This window comes from Dreissena polymorpha, chromosome 3 (assembly GCF_020536995.1).
Source record: "Dreissena polymorpha isolate Duluth1 chromosome 3, UMN_Dpol_1.0, whole genome shotgun sequence".
NCBI classification, from domain to species: domain Eukaryota; kingdom Metazoa; phylum Mollusca; class Bivalvia; order Myida; family Dreissenidae; genus Dreissena; species Dreissena polymorpha.
This window is the reverse complement of record NC_068357.1, coordinates 81,258,341-81,274,350: the sequence shown is the minus strand read 5'-3', so window position 1 is coordinate 81,274,350 and position 16,010 is coordinate 81,258,341. Positions and strand designations below refer to the sequence as shown.

The following is a 16,010-nucleotide window of genomic DNA, read 5'->3' as shown; positions in this document are numbered from 1 at the left end:
GTTATTATTAATTGTTTGAAACAGTGAATTAACACTATAAACCACCAGAAAGCATAAAATAAATATAAATAAACTTAATAAAATGTTAATTAATCATACAACAGAACATAAAAATTGTTTATTGAACTCTTTCCCTCATAAGAAGCAAAGTGAAAATGGCTGTTGCAACCAGCATAAAACCAGAACAGCCTGAGAGTAACTCGCAGTCTGTTCAGGTTTTATGCTGTTTGCTGCTCATCAGTATCTATGGGTTGGAAATGAAGGCTTTAAAACTTAAACGTAGTAAGAAAGTTCTTAAATTAAATGTAACTTTTTAAGGGACTAAAAATGCAGTGTAAATACCTATCTAAGTGGTAAACACAGAAAACAGTTCGACAAATGTAGGACAAAATCTCACTTGAGTATAAGCTGACCCATCCATTTTGACGAAGGAAAACAAAAAAATCACCTTTAACAAATGAAACAAAAGCTTATTTTAAGTCCTGACAAAAGCTGACCCACCTACGTTTAAATGCGAGACAAACTCATACTGACTTTAGGTAGCTATGTTAGCATACCAAGTTTTATAATTATAAATTAAATTTTCTCCCATAAAAAGAGCAAAATACTTTTTTATGATTCCTTTATCAATAACAACCAGATGTTCTGTTACACTCACCTTGCTGAATGATATTTTGCCTTGCCTTCACAAAGGCCATGATGTCTGCGTCTGCTTGTGGATCCCCTGTTAACCTGATGCCTTGTGGGCTCGGAGTGGGTCTGAAATGGGAAAAACTTTCATACATTTTGAACTGCAAACCATATGAGCATTGCTCTGGAAAAAAGGGGCTTAATGCATGTGTAAAAAGCAGTCTGCGCAGGCTAATCAGGGATGAAACTCTCCACTTGTATGGCAATTTTTGTTGAAAGTAAGTCTCATCTCTTTAAAAATCCAGTTGAGGGAGAAAGAGTTGTCCCTATTTAGCCTGTACAGACAGTTTAATGTCTCTTCTCAAAGCGTTATAAAACATCCACTGAAACAACAATGACAAAAAGTTAAAAACAAAAGCACCCCCTTGCGGGTGCAGACCGCTCATCTATTATATTTTTAAAGGTGAAGGGACTCTCATTTTCAATCACAAAGGAGGGAGGGGTGGAGTGAAGAGGGGTGAATAGTGTGGGGGTGTGGACATTTATTACATTATCTTCCAAAAATGCGAAAAAAAATGCAAAAAAAAAAAATAGGGGGGGGGGATTGGTTTTTTTTTAACCGTTAAAAAAAAATGGGGGGAATGGGGTGGGGGGATATAGTGTGAGGGTGTGGTGGTCATTTGTGAGATGATCTTAAAAAAAAAAAAAATATTTTTTTTTAGAGGTTTAGAGGGGGGGGGGGGGGGATTCGGGGGGGGGGGGGGGGGAAGGGCACGGGGGATGGTTTGGGTGGAGTCTATTGTGGTATGTCAGGTAAGAGTAGTTTTGTCAAAGTATCAATCAAATCTAATCATAAATAAAGAAGTTATGGCAATTTTAGCAAAATTTAATAATTTTACCTTGAGAGTCAAGGTCATTCAAAGGTCAAGGTAAAATTAAACTTGCCAGGTACAGTAACCGCATGATAGCATGAAAGTATTTGAAGTTTGAAAGCAATAGCCTTTATACTTTAGAAGTAATGTGGATCAAAACACAAAATTTTACCATATATTCAAAGTTACTAAGTCAAAAAAGGGCCATAATTCTGTAAAAATGACAACCAGAGTTATGCAACTTGTCCTTTTACTGTACCCTTATGATAGTTTGCGAGTGTTCCAAGTATGAAAGCAATATCTAGGATACTTTAGGGGTAGAGTGGACCAAAACACAAAACTTAACCAAATTTTCAATTTTCTAAGTATAAAGGGCCCATAATTCCGTCCAAATGCCAGTCAGAGTTACATAACTTTGCCTGCACAGTCCCCTTATGATAGTTAATAAGTGTTGCAAGAATGAAAGCAATAGCTTTGATACTGTAGGAATAAAGTGGACCTAAACACAAAACTTAACCAAATTTTTAATTTTCTAAGTATAAAAAGGGCACATAATTCTGTCAAAATGTCAGTCAGAGTTACATTACTTTGCCTGCACAGCCCCCTTATGATAGTTAGTAAGTGTTGCAAGTATGAAAGCAATAGCTTTGATACTTAAGGAATAAAATGGACCTAAACACAAAACTTAACCAAAATTTCAATTTTCTAAGTATAAAAAGGGCACATAATTCTGTCAAAATGCACGCCAGAATTATCTAACTTTGCCTGCCCAGTCCCCTCATGATAGTAAGCAAGTGTACCAAGTTTGAATGCAATAGCATTGATACTTTCTGAGAAAAGTGGACCTAAACGCAAAACTTAACCGGACGCCAACGCCGACGCCAAGGTGATGACAATAGCTCATAATTTAAAAAAAATAATAGATTAGCTAACAAGAAACCGTCGGAGCAGGTGATGCTCCCCAAAGGTCTTTTTTATCACAATATTGCACTATGACACAGTAGTTGGGGGGGACAATATTATTTTTATAGATAATTTTAAAGGGCCATAACTCTGTGAAAAATCATCCAACCAGAACCCGCTGATATTATGCACATCTCCTCTTGGTAGTGAAGCTTCCCATAAAGTTTCATTGAATTCCGGTCATTAGTTGCCTGAGAAATAGCCCGGACAAAAATTTTGCACGGACGGACAGACAGACACACACACGCACGGACAGACGAAGCGGCGACTATATGATCCCCCCCAAATAAATTTTGGGGGAGCATAAAAACTACAACACTTTTTCACCTTGTAGATGTGTTACTGACAGAAGACCTCTGAGGAGGCGTGTCATCATGTAACCTGCCATCAGCACTATTGGACGCCCGAAGCTGTGTCGCGATGCTTCCTGCCACACTACCCCTCACACGACCTAGTTTGCCACCACCACTAGGGACGGAGAGGTCAGACGCCGGGGAGGGGGAGTGGCCCTTGGACATAGTTGTTGGTGGGGTCTGCCAGGCGTTGAGGACTGTGCCTGTGCTGCCACTGCCTGGCACCTGATTTTCCTGCTGAGATGATATATCATAGTTGTTAACTCTTTACACTTAGATATGTATTTTGACGCATTTGTAATCCCTTAGAAAGTTACATTTAATTAAATACCTTTCTTACTAAATTCAAGTTTTCAAGGTTTCATTTCCAACCCTTAGTTACTGATGAGCAGCAAACAGCATAAAACCTTAACAGACTGTGAGTTACTTGCATTATGTGTTATGAGTTATGTGTCTCCATAGCTCAGTGGATAAGGCGCTTGCTGAAATCCAGAGGTCTCGGGTTCGATCCCGGGTCGGGGCACATACATGCCAGTCATGTTTCAGCGGAATGCTGACTGACAAATAAAGGCTTAGCTCGGCATTAAGACGTGTTTGTTTGTTTGTTTGTTTTGCAGTCTGTTCTGGTTTTATGCTGGTTGCAAAAGCCATTTTCACTTTGCTTCTTATGGGGGAAAGGGTTAAGATTATACTTTGAGTGTGCTTTACCTAAAGTTTTCTTCAATAGAATGAATTAAAATAATGTTTAACTATCAGTTAAACTAAGACACAAAATCTGTTCATGTTCCAACACCTCAAATTGCGCTACAAAGACTAAAGAGTAACCCCATACCTGTGAGAGTGCGACCTGCTCAGCCCACCAGAGTTCAAAGTCTTTCATGAGTTTCACCTTGGCCTTCTCCAGCAGGTGCTGTAGGTGCTCGATCTCCGTCTTGAGGACACGCAGGCGATTGAACGTCTCCTTGTAGCTGCGTAATGCGAAAATGGGTCTTATGTCATATGCGGTCAGGTTAGCTCCAGACCAGCCTACGCATCCACGTGGTATGGTCAGGAGCTTACCTGCTAAAAAGTCATGCAAGGTTTTGTTATCTTATTCGCAAGCATGGTAGCTCCGAACCAGACCGCGTAGATGCTGAGGCTGGTATGGAGCTATGCTGGCCACATATGGCCTAAGAACCTTTTTTGCATGATGTGGCTTATAGAATATGAGTGATATCATTACAGAAATATTTGCTTAAATCAATAGGTTGCAAGTGCTATGTCTGAGTTTCCAGGATACTCATTTCATAGTTGAACCTTTCCTTGTATATGTACAAACTAAGTAATGGCTTACTATGCGTTTAGTCAAATCAACAAATGCTACAAATTATCAACTTTGGCTGAACAAAATTTAATTGGGCTACAAGTCTTTATTAACAAAATCATAAGAAATATCCAACATAAAAATATTTTTTACATTAAAGGGCAAATTTGATTAAAAAAGCCAGGGGAAAGCTCTACAACAGACTGAAAAGGAAAGGCTAAACATAAAAGTTATTCAACAGCGGTGGAAGCCCTGCTACAGACTGAACAAGAGATGTGTTTGTCAGAGGCACAATGCCCCCTACTGCGCCACGTTGAAGACATATATTTGACCTTTTACCTTGAAGGATGACCTTGACCTTTCACCACTCAAAATGTGCAGCTCCATGAGATACACATGCATGCCAAATATCAAGTTGCTGCCATCAATATTGCAAAAGTTATGACCAAGGTTAAAGTTTTGTGACAGACACACACAATGACAGACAGACAGGCCAAAAACAATATACCCCCGATCATTTGATTCGGGGGCATAAAAAGGAAAGGCTACACATAAGTCATTCAACAGCAACCTCATAATATCGCATGATTGTTCATTTGTAGGTTTTTGTATATTTTCAGTACCCAGGGTACATTTAAGTACACTTAAGAGTACTTGCCGTACATTTAAGTAGTACCCAAGCCAACAATGACCAATCGTGCAATAATATCCGTATGTTTTCTATCAGTGACCACAGACATTTATAATTCACATATCACTTATGAAGCACACTATCTCCCATCGTACCTGTTTTTCTCAGCCTCCATCTGATGTCTCAGCTTCACTTCCTCCTCGTCCGGTTCCAGAGTCTGGGACTCCGACAATCCTGCATCACATACAATGGAACCATTGAATACATTGTACATGTACATACATTGTATTTTTTTCTAAGAATCTTATATTAAGTAAATGAGTACTAACATGTGATGCCTGTTTTGTTTTTAAATTAATGATGCTATATTGGATTTGAGTACAGAATAATAGGCTTTATACACAACTCAACATAACCTTATTTATGCGTATTACCTATTTGCACAGATCTTATGTTTATTTTAACACCTATACACGTAATTATTCCATAAAAATGTTGTTTGTCATATAACTAAGTTTAGTTTTTTTTACTTTAATAACACTCAGGAGTATATGAAGAGGTCGCAATTTTCTTAAAAGGACTTCATATGCTGAGTATGGACCATTTGTGATCAATATTGACAAATGACATAATTGCCTGCTTTAAAGCCCCATAAACACTCAAAATTAACGAATATTTCGTATAATATTTTGTCAAATAAAGTCAACACGTATACGCTATTTAAATGATGTGAACAGGTAACATTGAGATTTTTTTGTGAAAATATATTCCATGTAAATTTTCCACAAAGATATCCAAACATTTATGAGTGAACATGACATTGGCCTCGGGCAGCTTGAGAACTACATCATGCTTTTGATGAAGCCAATGTCGCGTTCGCTCGTAAATGTTCAGATATCGTAGCAGGAAATTTGCATGGAATATATTGTCACACAAAAAATAAAAACGAGCATTCTGTATCCCGTTTTTTAATACCCCATCTAGCGTTGCAATATTGGCTATTGCTATATGGAACACTGATTTTTTATGGGTAAACTTTATTTTACAAAATATTTTACGAAATATTCATTGATTTGAGTGTTTATGGGGATTTAAGCATATCAAAGTATCACTGTGCGGCACCAATTTATTTTATTTTGCTGTTGACAATTGCAGATGTTTTAAACTGAACAATTATTTGTAAGATATTCTTATTTGATTTTTTTATAACATTTAAACATATTTCCCAGAGTATGAATATGTTCTAGATCAGAACTTACTTTGAGAGAGGTACATGTGAATATGTTCTAGATCAGAACTCACTTTGAGAGAGGTACATGTGAATATGTTCTAGATCAGAACTCACTTTGAGAGAGGTACATGTGAATATGTTCTAGATCAGAACTCACTTTGAGAGAGGTACAATGTTTGTAAATATTGGCGCTCTTAAAATTGCTCATAATTCACTGTTTGGTACATAGTATCAAAATGTTAAACAAAAAAAAACACACTGACTTTCATTAACACTCATAATCAATTTTAGTGAAACATTTTGACATACTGATCCCCAAAACTATTTATTGGATTGGTGTTTTTTCTTCAACATGTGTTTTAATAAAGTAAATTACCAATGACCATCAGTAAAAAAGAGATGTGTTTGTCAGAAACACAATGCCCCCTACTGCGCCGCTTTGATTTTTTCAAAACTTTGACCTTGAAGGATGACCTTGACCTTTCACTACTCAAAATGTGCAGCTCTATGAGATACACATGCATGCCAAATATCAAGTTGCTATCTTCAATATTGCAAAAATTATTGCAAAAGTTTAAGCAAGGTTAAAGTTTGTGACAGACAGACACATACAATGACAGACACATACAATGACAGACAGACAGGCAAAAAACAATATACCCCCGATCATTCGATCGGGGGGCATAAAAACAAACCCATCAAGTAGTTGAAATCCTAAAAGGCTGTATTAATGAGCTTCAGACATTAATATTGGCATTTTGGCAAGACAAATTAGTATTGACAAGACCAATAAGAATGTAAGTTATTAATACTAATTATAGCGTTACCTTTCATGGCAATGGCCATATTAATACTACATTATAGCGTTACCTTTCATGGCAATGGCCATATTAATACTACATTATAGCGTTACCTTTCATGGCAATGGCCATTCTGTGATGTTCAATCTGACTCTTCAAATGATCTGAAACAAAAGAATATATGGAGTTAGACCACAGTCACAATGTCAATACAGTATCTGTTAACCTGTATGTAACACGGGTCCACATTCATACATACTAACTGATCAAATCCACAGTAGAAATAGTGTCGCTACATCAACATTTTGTTTAGTATAACCTTCTAAATCACTAAATTAATATCAACGCAACAATATTTTCTATATTACAATCATGAAATCTGTTCACTTCAACTAATTAATTCCTGTGGCAATGAATTTCAATAAACTAACCTTTAGTCAGGGTTTTTAGTAAGTGGAAAAGAAACTAGGGATGGGAACAAATATTCAAATATAAGAAATCAGCTAAATATTCAAATCCAAAATTAGGATTCGGATATTTGATTTTTATAAAAATGTTAAAAAGGCATACTTTCAAAGTTGCATATTTGATTCAGTGCAGATTAACTTTTTACATTAGTCATTGTTGTGATTACTGCTACCATCAATTAAAATACGGGAGGATAGCTGGATTAAAGTTTAAGAAATTCACAATTCCCTCCTCTCTTGTTTGATATTTTGAAAAATGCTAAAAAATGCAAAAATATGATCTATGTGAAGTTATCCAAATATTTTACATGAAGTAAAGCATTTAATTAAATCGGAATTACGATCATATGTTTATCAGAAATATCTTATACCTTATGAAATTAAAATCTATAAAGCTCTACATGGCAAAAATTATAATAATAGATTCTTTTTTTTCCCTTTTTTTTAAATGATGACTTTACCTTATTTTTCACAGATGCATCTAAGATTTTAATGGTATTTGTGGCAATCAGAAACAGTACTTTGTTCTGGTAGCTTTTAAGTTGAGACATTTCTTTGGAATCAAAATTAAAATGTGGATTTATTTGCATAATGACAGATGAATATTTGATTATCATGTAAGTATCCTTTACCATCCCTAAAACAAACTATAATTGCATGGTAGAGCATTACTTACTGATGTTGTGTCTGACCCTGTTGACCCTTTCCCAAAACTTGAGATTTGTACAATGTTAACAAATTGTACGGGAGAAAGTAACTTACTGATTTTGTGTCTGACCCTGTTGACCCTCTCCCAAAACTTGAGATATGTACAATGTAAACAAACTATACGGAAGAAAGTTACTTACTGATGTTGTGTCTGACCTTGTTGACCTTCTCCCCAAGCGTCTTGGCCTCAGCATAGCGCTGTTTGAGCACCTGCTTGTTCTCCTCTATAGAGTCGTTGTGCTCATAGTCGCGACGGAACAGCTCAAACGCCTCTTGGCGCCCCACCGACATGTCCCCCACTGCAAGAAAGCAAGAAACATTGTACAAGTTGTTGTCACTTATCAATGGGGAAGACTAATAGAGAAAACTGTAGATTCTAGAATTTTCACTGATATAAATCTGTGTCTATTTGATTTTACTTGCCTGGCTATTCCTTTTTTCAGTCAGAGAGTTTCAGAACCTTATTGAAAGGACAATCTTCTTTGATTTTTGTGCAAACAATTATTTGGCTTTCCAGTCTGATTCAAAATGAATACAAGAAACACACTTATTCATGAAAAATAAACAAGTCAATATTATTTATAGTTGAACATCAATATCTTCAAAACATTAAAGAATATTTATATGAAACATGGCAAAGGGGTCTATTTATATTAAATAGGCACAAAATGGGACAAAAATGTTTTTGGCAACCACAATTATTTTGCAAACTGTGATTTCTTTACAAAATATGTGTTTTAACTGTTTACAGTATCCTATTATCAACTGCTGTATTTGGATTGTTTGTGACACGGTGATGGTTTCACAACAATGACAAAAATATATTCCATAAATAAAACATTTAAACCATAAGCATACTAAGATTAAAATGTATTTTTTGCAAATTCCATAAACACAAACTATGCAGTCTGCATGCAGCAGAGCACATTTTTAAATTTTCCATATTTACTTGATAAATCAACACAAAGTATATGAACTCATATACTTTAATTGCATATTAAAAGCTCGTTATAAATAATTTGATGTTTTTATACTTGCTTCTGTTGTATGCGTGTTTATCATATTTAAAAGAGACTTCTTCACAGCTTATAAAAATGATAATTTTTCCAAAAATTGTTATATATTTAAACAAGAGGGCCATGGGCCCTAAGGCGCTCACCTGAGACCCAAAAGAACTAAACTATTCTGGGAAGGTGGAGTTTAAAATAATAAAAGTACTTCATACAGACGGGCGAACATACTTAACTTGCACTTTATAGTTTCATTATTTAGTGTAAAATCTTCAAAAGAGGACGAGTGCTGAGCAGACAGGCGGTGGTACAGACTTGGTGTGCTCTATTATTAAAATACGTTTTCACTGTTTTTCCATTCAAAGTTATTTAGAACAATGATACTCTGATTTTCAAGTAATTCTGCATTTCACATATCATACATGACGTACGTCTGTATATAAAATTAATTAGAATAATGGTATTTCTGACTTTCACATAATACTGTATTTCACATATCATCCATGTAGGCCTACATGACTTTTGTATATTAATCTGTATTAATGATTTAAAATGAAATTTCATACTTCATTTAAGAGTTAAATTTTGTTAATTATTCACATTTGTAAGTGTTGTTTGTAAACAATTCCTCTTACGCTTCTACTCTTTATTTACAACCAATGAAAAACTAAAATGCATATTAATTGTGAAATTTATTCTCAAATACAAGCTGCATTTAATATCAAAAGTATCGCAAATAGTTGGTTTTAAGTACATTTTCTCTATTTCTTTAATTCTTGAACAAAGTATATCTGTGATATGATATGTGTACATGTAGACACGATAGTTTTTTGTCATTAAATGTTCAACAGTAAAGTTGGAGAATACTTCAATCTATGTTTTATAGATCAATATAATTGAATTTTGACAACAGTTGTTGCCTTAGCTGTAAAGAATATTTTTACGTACATATCTTTACTTTTTCTTCTTGATATTCATAATATACACTGGGACTTTGTGATAGTTATAAGTTAAATAATAGCAATATTGAGTAAGTTCAATCAGGCATCACTGTACTTAAAGCTAAGAAATATGAAATATCACGCCCATTAAATTTATATATATTGTATAAACCTTTCTTGGAAATATATAAGTACATAATTTTGCTATTTCAAGAGCTTGCTTCAATGTTGTAATCTGTTCTTTTTATGCAGTCAGCATGCTGATTTTTATACGAAAATAAATGCCAGACAGATGTATTTATGTGTTTATCTCTATATTGATACCACTGTAAAGCAAATGCTGTTCCATGCTGTTCAATGCAAAGGGCTGTAAACAAGGGGTTAGGCATCAAGCAACTGTCAGAGATAATGAGGTTCCTGCTGTGGCTAATGGTTATTTCATTGGTCTGCGGTCATTAAATTACATGCAACAAAATGTGTGAAAAGTGGCCAGCACAGGAATTTGGGGCCTGACTCTAAACTGTTATATACAGTTGTTTCTCCCCTAAGTAATTTTCTGTGAAATCAATATTACTACTGAAAATTTTGAGATTATTTAATAAAGGGTTTTCAGATGGCAAAAATACGTTTGTTGCACTTCATCCCCAACCAATTATCAACATAATAATCCTCTGTAATTATGGCCATGTTTTTCAAATGTTCACGACTATTTTCAAATTCGTCCGAGATATCCACATAACCAATGTTTTGACCAAATTTCATGATGATTAGGCAAAAAATGTGACTTCTAGAGTGTTCACAAGCTTTTTGACTATATAAATATAAGGAAAAAGACCCCCCCCCCCCTGGCAGCCATGTTTTTTTACCGATCTGAACCATTTTCAAAGTCAACCATTGTATCCAGGAAACAAATCAGACCAAATTTCATGAAGATTGGACCAAAAATGAGACTTCTAGAGTGTTGAAATGTTTTCACTATATACATATAGAGAAAACTGTCCCGCCCCCTGGCGGCCATGTTTTTTCACCGATCTGGACCATTTTCGAACTCATCCGAGATATCAATAAAAACAATGTTTTGACCAAGTTTCATGATAATTGGGCAAAAATTGTGACTTCAAGTGTTCACAAGGTTTCTATATAGCCATATAAGGAATACTGCCCCGCCCCCTGGTGGTCATGTTTTTCAACGGACCGGAACAATTTTTGAACTCAACCAACATACCATTAAGACAAACATTTTGGCAAAATTTACATGAAGATTGGGCATCAAATGTAACTTCTACAGTGTTCACAAGGTTTTTCTTTTTTTTTACCTAGTGACCTAGTTTTTGACCCAGCATGACCCAGTTTCGAACTCAGTCGAGGTATCATCCGGACAAATGTTCTGACCAAGTTTCATGAAGATCGGATAAGAAATGTGGCCTTGAAGATGTTCACAAGGTAAAATGTTGACGACGCACGATGGACGGACAAAAGGCAAAATAACACTCCTGAACAGGACACAATAAAGATCCATTGCTTCCTGTGAGGAAAATCATGAATCAAAATTGTTAAAATAATAAAGCGTTTGTAATACTTATATTAGATAATTTTGAAAAAAATGTATCACTAAAATAGGATTTAAAATATGCTATCAATATAAGAATTCTGCAGTGGTAGCGCATTACATTTTGCTCCTTAAGGTCCTTGGTTGAAATCTTTGGGATGACAAATTTGTTTATTGAACTTTTGTCTTGCTATTATACTAATTTTAAGCTATGCCAAATATTTCTTAGTAAATGTATTTAAATACATGTATGCAATAAACCAGATAATTAATCAGTGAAAAAAAAACGCAGGAAAAACATCAAAATAATATTATTGCATCACATTCATAAAAATAATGTCACTTTCAAAATGATGGCATTTTTATAATTTCAGTACTTTGTAATTGTTACTATTTTTATGAAGATGAATATGTTTAACTTAATAAATGTTTAGCAAACACTATCTTAAAAAAAAACATTTATCCATCAGACATAAATCATAAAATGCCCCCATATTCCACTTTTGTTTAAAAAAAAACTCCACAAATAATTAAAACAAGCTATTTAATAGTCAAATTTGACTTTTGACCCCTAAGTGTAACCTTGACATTTGAGTTAGGTAGACAGGTGATAAACAAGACTCTATCACCTCAAGGTGGTTATTTGTGGTAAGTTATTTTAAAGTACATTGAATCATTAGCCTACTTAACGCTTTCCCGCTCAGACACAAAGTAAAAACAGCTAAATGAAACAAGGGCTGTTTGTAAAACATGTATGCCCCCCTATATGGGCTATATGGTGGTGGTGGTGGTGGTGGTGGTGGTGGTGGTGTCGGTGGTGGTGGTGGTGGTGGTGGTGGTGGTGGCAGAAGAAAAGTAGTAGTAGTAGTAGTAGTAGTAGTAGTAGTAGTAGTAGTAGTAGTAGTAGTAGTAGTAGTAGTAGTAGTAGTAGTAGTAGTAGTAGTAGTAGTTGTAGTAGTAGTAGTAGTATAGTAGTAGTAGTAGTAGTAGTAGTAATAGAGTAGTAGTAGTAGTAGGTGGTGGTGGTGGTAGCAGAAGAAATAGTAGTAGTAGTAGTAGTAGTAGTAGTAGAAGTAGTAGTAGTAGTAGTAGTAGTAGTAGTAGTAGTAGTAGTAGTAGAGAAGTAGTAGTAGTAGTAGTAGTAGTAGTAGTAGTAGTAGAAGTCGTAGTAGTAGTAGTAGTAGTAGTAGTAGTAGTAGTAGTAGTAGTAGTAGTAGTAGTAGTAGTAGTAGTAGTAGTAGTAGTAGTAGTAGTAGTAGTCGTAGTAGTAGTCGTCGAGTAGTAGAGTCGTAGTAGTAGTGGTAGTAGTAGTAGTCGTAGTAGTAGTAGTAGTAGTAGTAGTAGTAGTAGTAGTAGTAGTAGTAGTAGTAGTAGTAGTAGTAGTAGTAGTAGTAGTAGTAGTAGTAGAAGTAGTAGTAGTAGAAGTAGTAGTAGTAGTAGTAGTAGTAGTAGTAGTAGTAGTAGTAGTAGTAGAGTAGAAGAAGTAGTAGTAGTAGTAGCAGCAGCAGCAGCAGCAGCAGCAGTAGAAGTAGTAGTAATAGTAGTAGTAGTAGTAGTATGCATTACAAAAATGCAGTTAGCCTTACATTTGGTAAAATTTTAAATATATTACAAGGGAGGCCAAATCTGTAACAATAAATTTAAACTTATTGCATTTGTTTCCCCTGTAGTGTATTACCTCCCCTGTCCTGCTTATATTTATATTAATCAACAAAATTTAAACATAAACACCAATATTTATATACAAAATATACAAAAAATCTCATATTCTGATAATATTTTTACTGATCCACTGTATTTTACTAAAAGGATGATGTTTCATTGGACTGATAATTATAGATTTAGGATTACAGACCAGTTGCTTCAGTAATATTGTTCAGAGTGTGCCCTGTTGGCCGCATATGCATTCTTGAATTATCATTCAAAAAATCATTTTACTATTTAGAGTCACCGTGACCTTGACCTTTGACCTAGTAACCTCAAAATCAATAGGGGTCATCTGCGAGTCATGATCAATGTACCTATGAAGTTTCATGATCCTAGGCCCAAGCATTCTTGAGTTATCGTATGACAACCACCTGGTGGACGGACGGACGGACGACCGACCGACCTACCGACCGACTGACCGACCGACCGTTATGAGCAAAGCAATATACCCCCTCTTCTTCGAAGGGGGGCATAACCAGCATGAAACCAGAACAGCCTACAAGTAACTCGCAGTCTGTTCAGGTTTTATGCTGTTTGCTTGTCATCAGTATCTTAGAGTTGAAAATGAAGCCTTAAAATCTAGTAAGAAAGGACTTAAATTTAATTTGATTAAGGGACTACAAAGGCGTCAACGTGCTTATCTTGAGAGTTACATGGTTACCAAACCCTTGACTACCAAACACTTACAGATCTTTTTCTTCACTACTGCATCATGCTCCCTTCTCTGCCTCTGTTTCTCTTGACTAATCCCCGCCCCTGATGGTGGGCGTCGCCAGTCGTCGGAGTTCCCTGTGTTTGCCCTCGACCCAACAGTTGAACTGAGTGAGGAGTGACCATTCTGTTTAGTATCTGGAGTTGTGGAGAAACTGAAATGATAGGCTCACTGGTCACTGATAGCAACTCAACGGTTCATATGAGTTTTTTAGGTGGTCAGCATTCCATACAGGTTGGGTTTCCTCTGGGTTCATTGGTTTTCTGCTTTATCACAAGACCACAGTAAAATTAAACACCTCTTCATAAACAAGAGTGCCATGATGACCCTTTAGCAATACCCTAACATAACTGACACAACAGATTGAAGAAGACTCCACCTGGTGATCTAGTTTTTGACCCCACTTGACCCAGATTCAACTCATGGTCTTCATATTTTCAAGATAATATTATGCCAACCAGTATGTTTCAGAGTCATAAATATGGCCTCTTGAGTAATAATAAGTTTTAAAAAAAATGACATGGTCACCTTGTTTCTGGACACACATGACTAAGACAGACTAAGATTGAGTCATAAATGTGGCCTATAGAGAGGTAAAAAGGTTTCCCTAATATTTGATATGGTGACCTAGTTTTTAGAGGTGAATGTCCCAGATTCAAACTTAGCCTAGATATTGTCAGATAATCATTATGACTATGTTTAATCACAATTAGTTCATGAATGTTTCCTCAAGAATGCACAGGACCCGGATTCAAACTGATTGTAAATATTTTCAAGACAATAATTTTGACCAAGCTACATCAAGATTGAGTCATACATTAGTTTTCGTTTATTGACCAATTGCATTTTGTTATTTTGCTGAAATGACGTTGCAACATCAAATGACGTCAAGGAATGTAAACAACATTCAGGATTTAACATTATGTTTGCGTAAATATTTATTTGATTCGCTCATTTAAAAGCATGTGATAAAAAAGATCTGACACTCGTTGTCATATCATACCATATTTTGTTAAACTCGTCCAGGAAATTCGTTAGTAAGCGAGCCAAAGGCTCGCTTACTAACAAAATTCCTGAACTCATTTAATAAAATATGGTATGATATGACAACTTGTGCCAGATCCTATATGTGTTATATAGATTGGTATGGATTTTCTCAGATTTAATCTGGTGGTTTTTCGAAACAATAAATGTTTGAAAGATTAAATGCAAAATGTGGCCTCTAAAATTTGACCATGCACACCGCAAGAGGACAGACAGGCTGATAACAATAGCCTGAGCCAAAAAAGGTTGCCATCGCAGCTGTAATAAGAAATTTATCAAAACTTTCATGAAAGAGTGTTGAAATACACTCTCAGTCCTCATACAGTTGATACAAAACAGTTATAAACAAGACTATTGCCAAGCAATATATGTCCCCTACCGGCTCCTCCATTGTCAGAAATTTCCACCATTGTTAGTTTTTTTTTTTTTTGCCATAGCAACCAGAATTTTTGACGTAGGAACAAAATGAAATGACATGCATAATGTCCATATTGCCTTCTATCCATGTTTCAAGTTTCATGAAAAAATATGAAGAACTTTTCAAGTTATCGCAGGACCCAGAAAAGTGTGACAGACAGACTGACTGACAGACAGAGCGCAAACCATAAGTCCCCTCCGGTGAAACCGGTAGGGGACAATAATGTGATCACTTTCAAATGATAACAAGTCTTTGCCTTTCAATGTATCTAAAGTGCTTGCCCCTACCTTTCACTATACCCCTCCCCTCTAGCACTGGACGGGGGCCTCTGACCCAGTTTCTCAAGCTGTCGGGAGGCGTCCTTTACTCTTTTCTTCTCCTTCTTCAACATGTTCACAAGAATATCTAGCTTGTGTCAAGGGATTACATACAAGTAAAACAACTGATAAAAGATCAAAATTTCACCTTATAGAAATTGTAAAGAATGTTTATATGCAGAACAAGAGCTGTGTTTGTGAAACACAATCACCCTGACTGCTGCAATTGAAAGTATTCAGGTTAAATGTCTGAGAAACTGTTATTTTAGAAATAATTCCAAGGTAAGTAATTAAGGTGGACTCACACACAAAAACTAAGGTCAGTATCTGAAAGCCGTTTGGAAAAATTCCAAA

General features: G+C 35.6%; 1 protein-coding gene across 2 annotated transcripts in view; it reads right to left on the bottom strand.

The window, feature by feature from the left end:
• Window positions 1–16,010, bottom strand: part of LOC127874959 (kinesin-like protein KIF6) — a 36,466-nt gene that overhangs the window by 4,102 nt on the left and 16,354 nt on the right. Inside the window, exons 14-21 of one of the 2 annotated variants that reach the window (XM_052419669.1) lie at window positions 15,627–15,744; window positions 13,853–14,031; window positions 8,099–8,257; window positions 6,897–6,947; window positions 4,908–4,986; window positions 3,651–3,786; window positions 2,793–3,055; window positions 659–759 (exon numbers count right to left, since the gene is read on the bottom strand). In XM_052419669.1, coding sequence (XP_052275629.1) covers window positions 659–759; window positions 2,793–3,055; window positions 3,651–3,786; window positions 4,908–4,986; window positions 6,897–6,947; window positions 8,099–8,257; window positions 13,853–14,031; window positions 15,627–15,744 — 1,086 coding nt within the window. The remainder of the gene's footprint in view (window positions 1–658; window positions 760–2,792; window positions 3,056–3,650; window positions 3,787–4,907; window positions 4,987–6,896; window positions 6,948–8,098; window positions 8,258–13,852; window positions 14,032–15,626; window positions 15,745–16,010) is intronic. The other variant, XM_052419670.1, reaches the window with a different exon arrangement.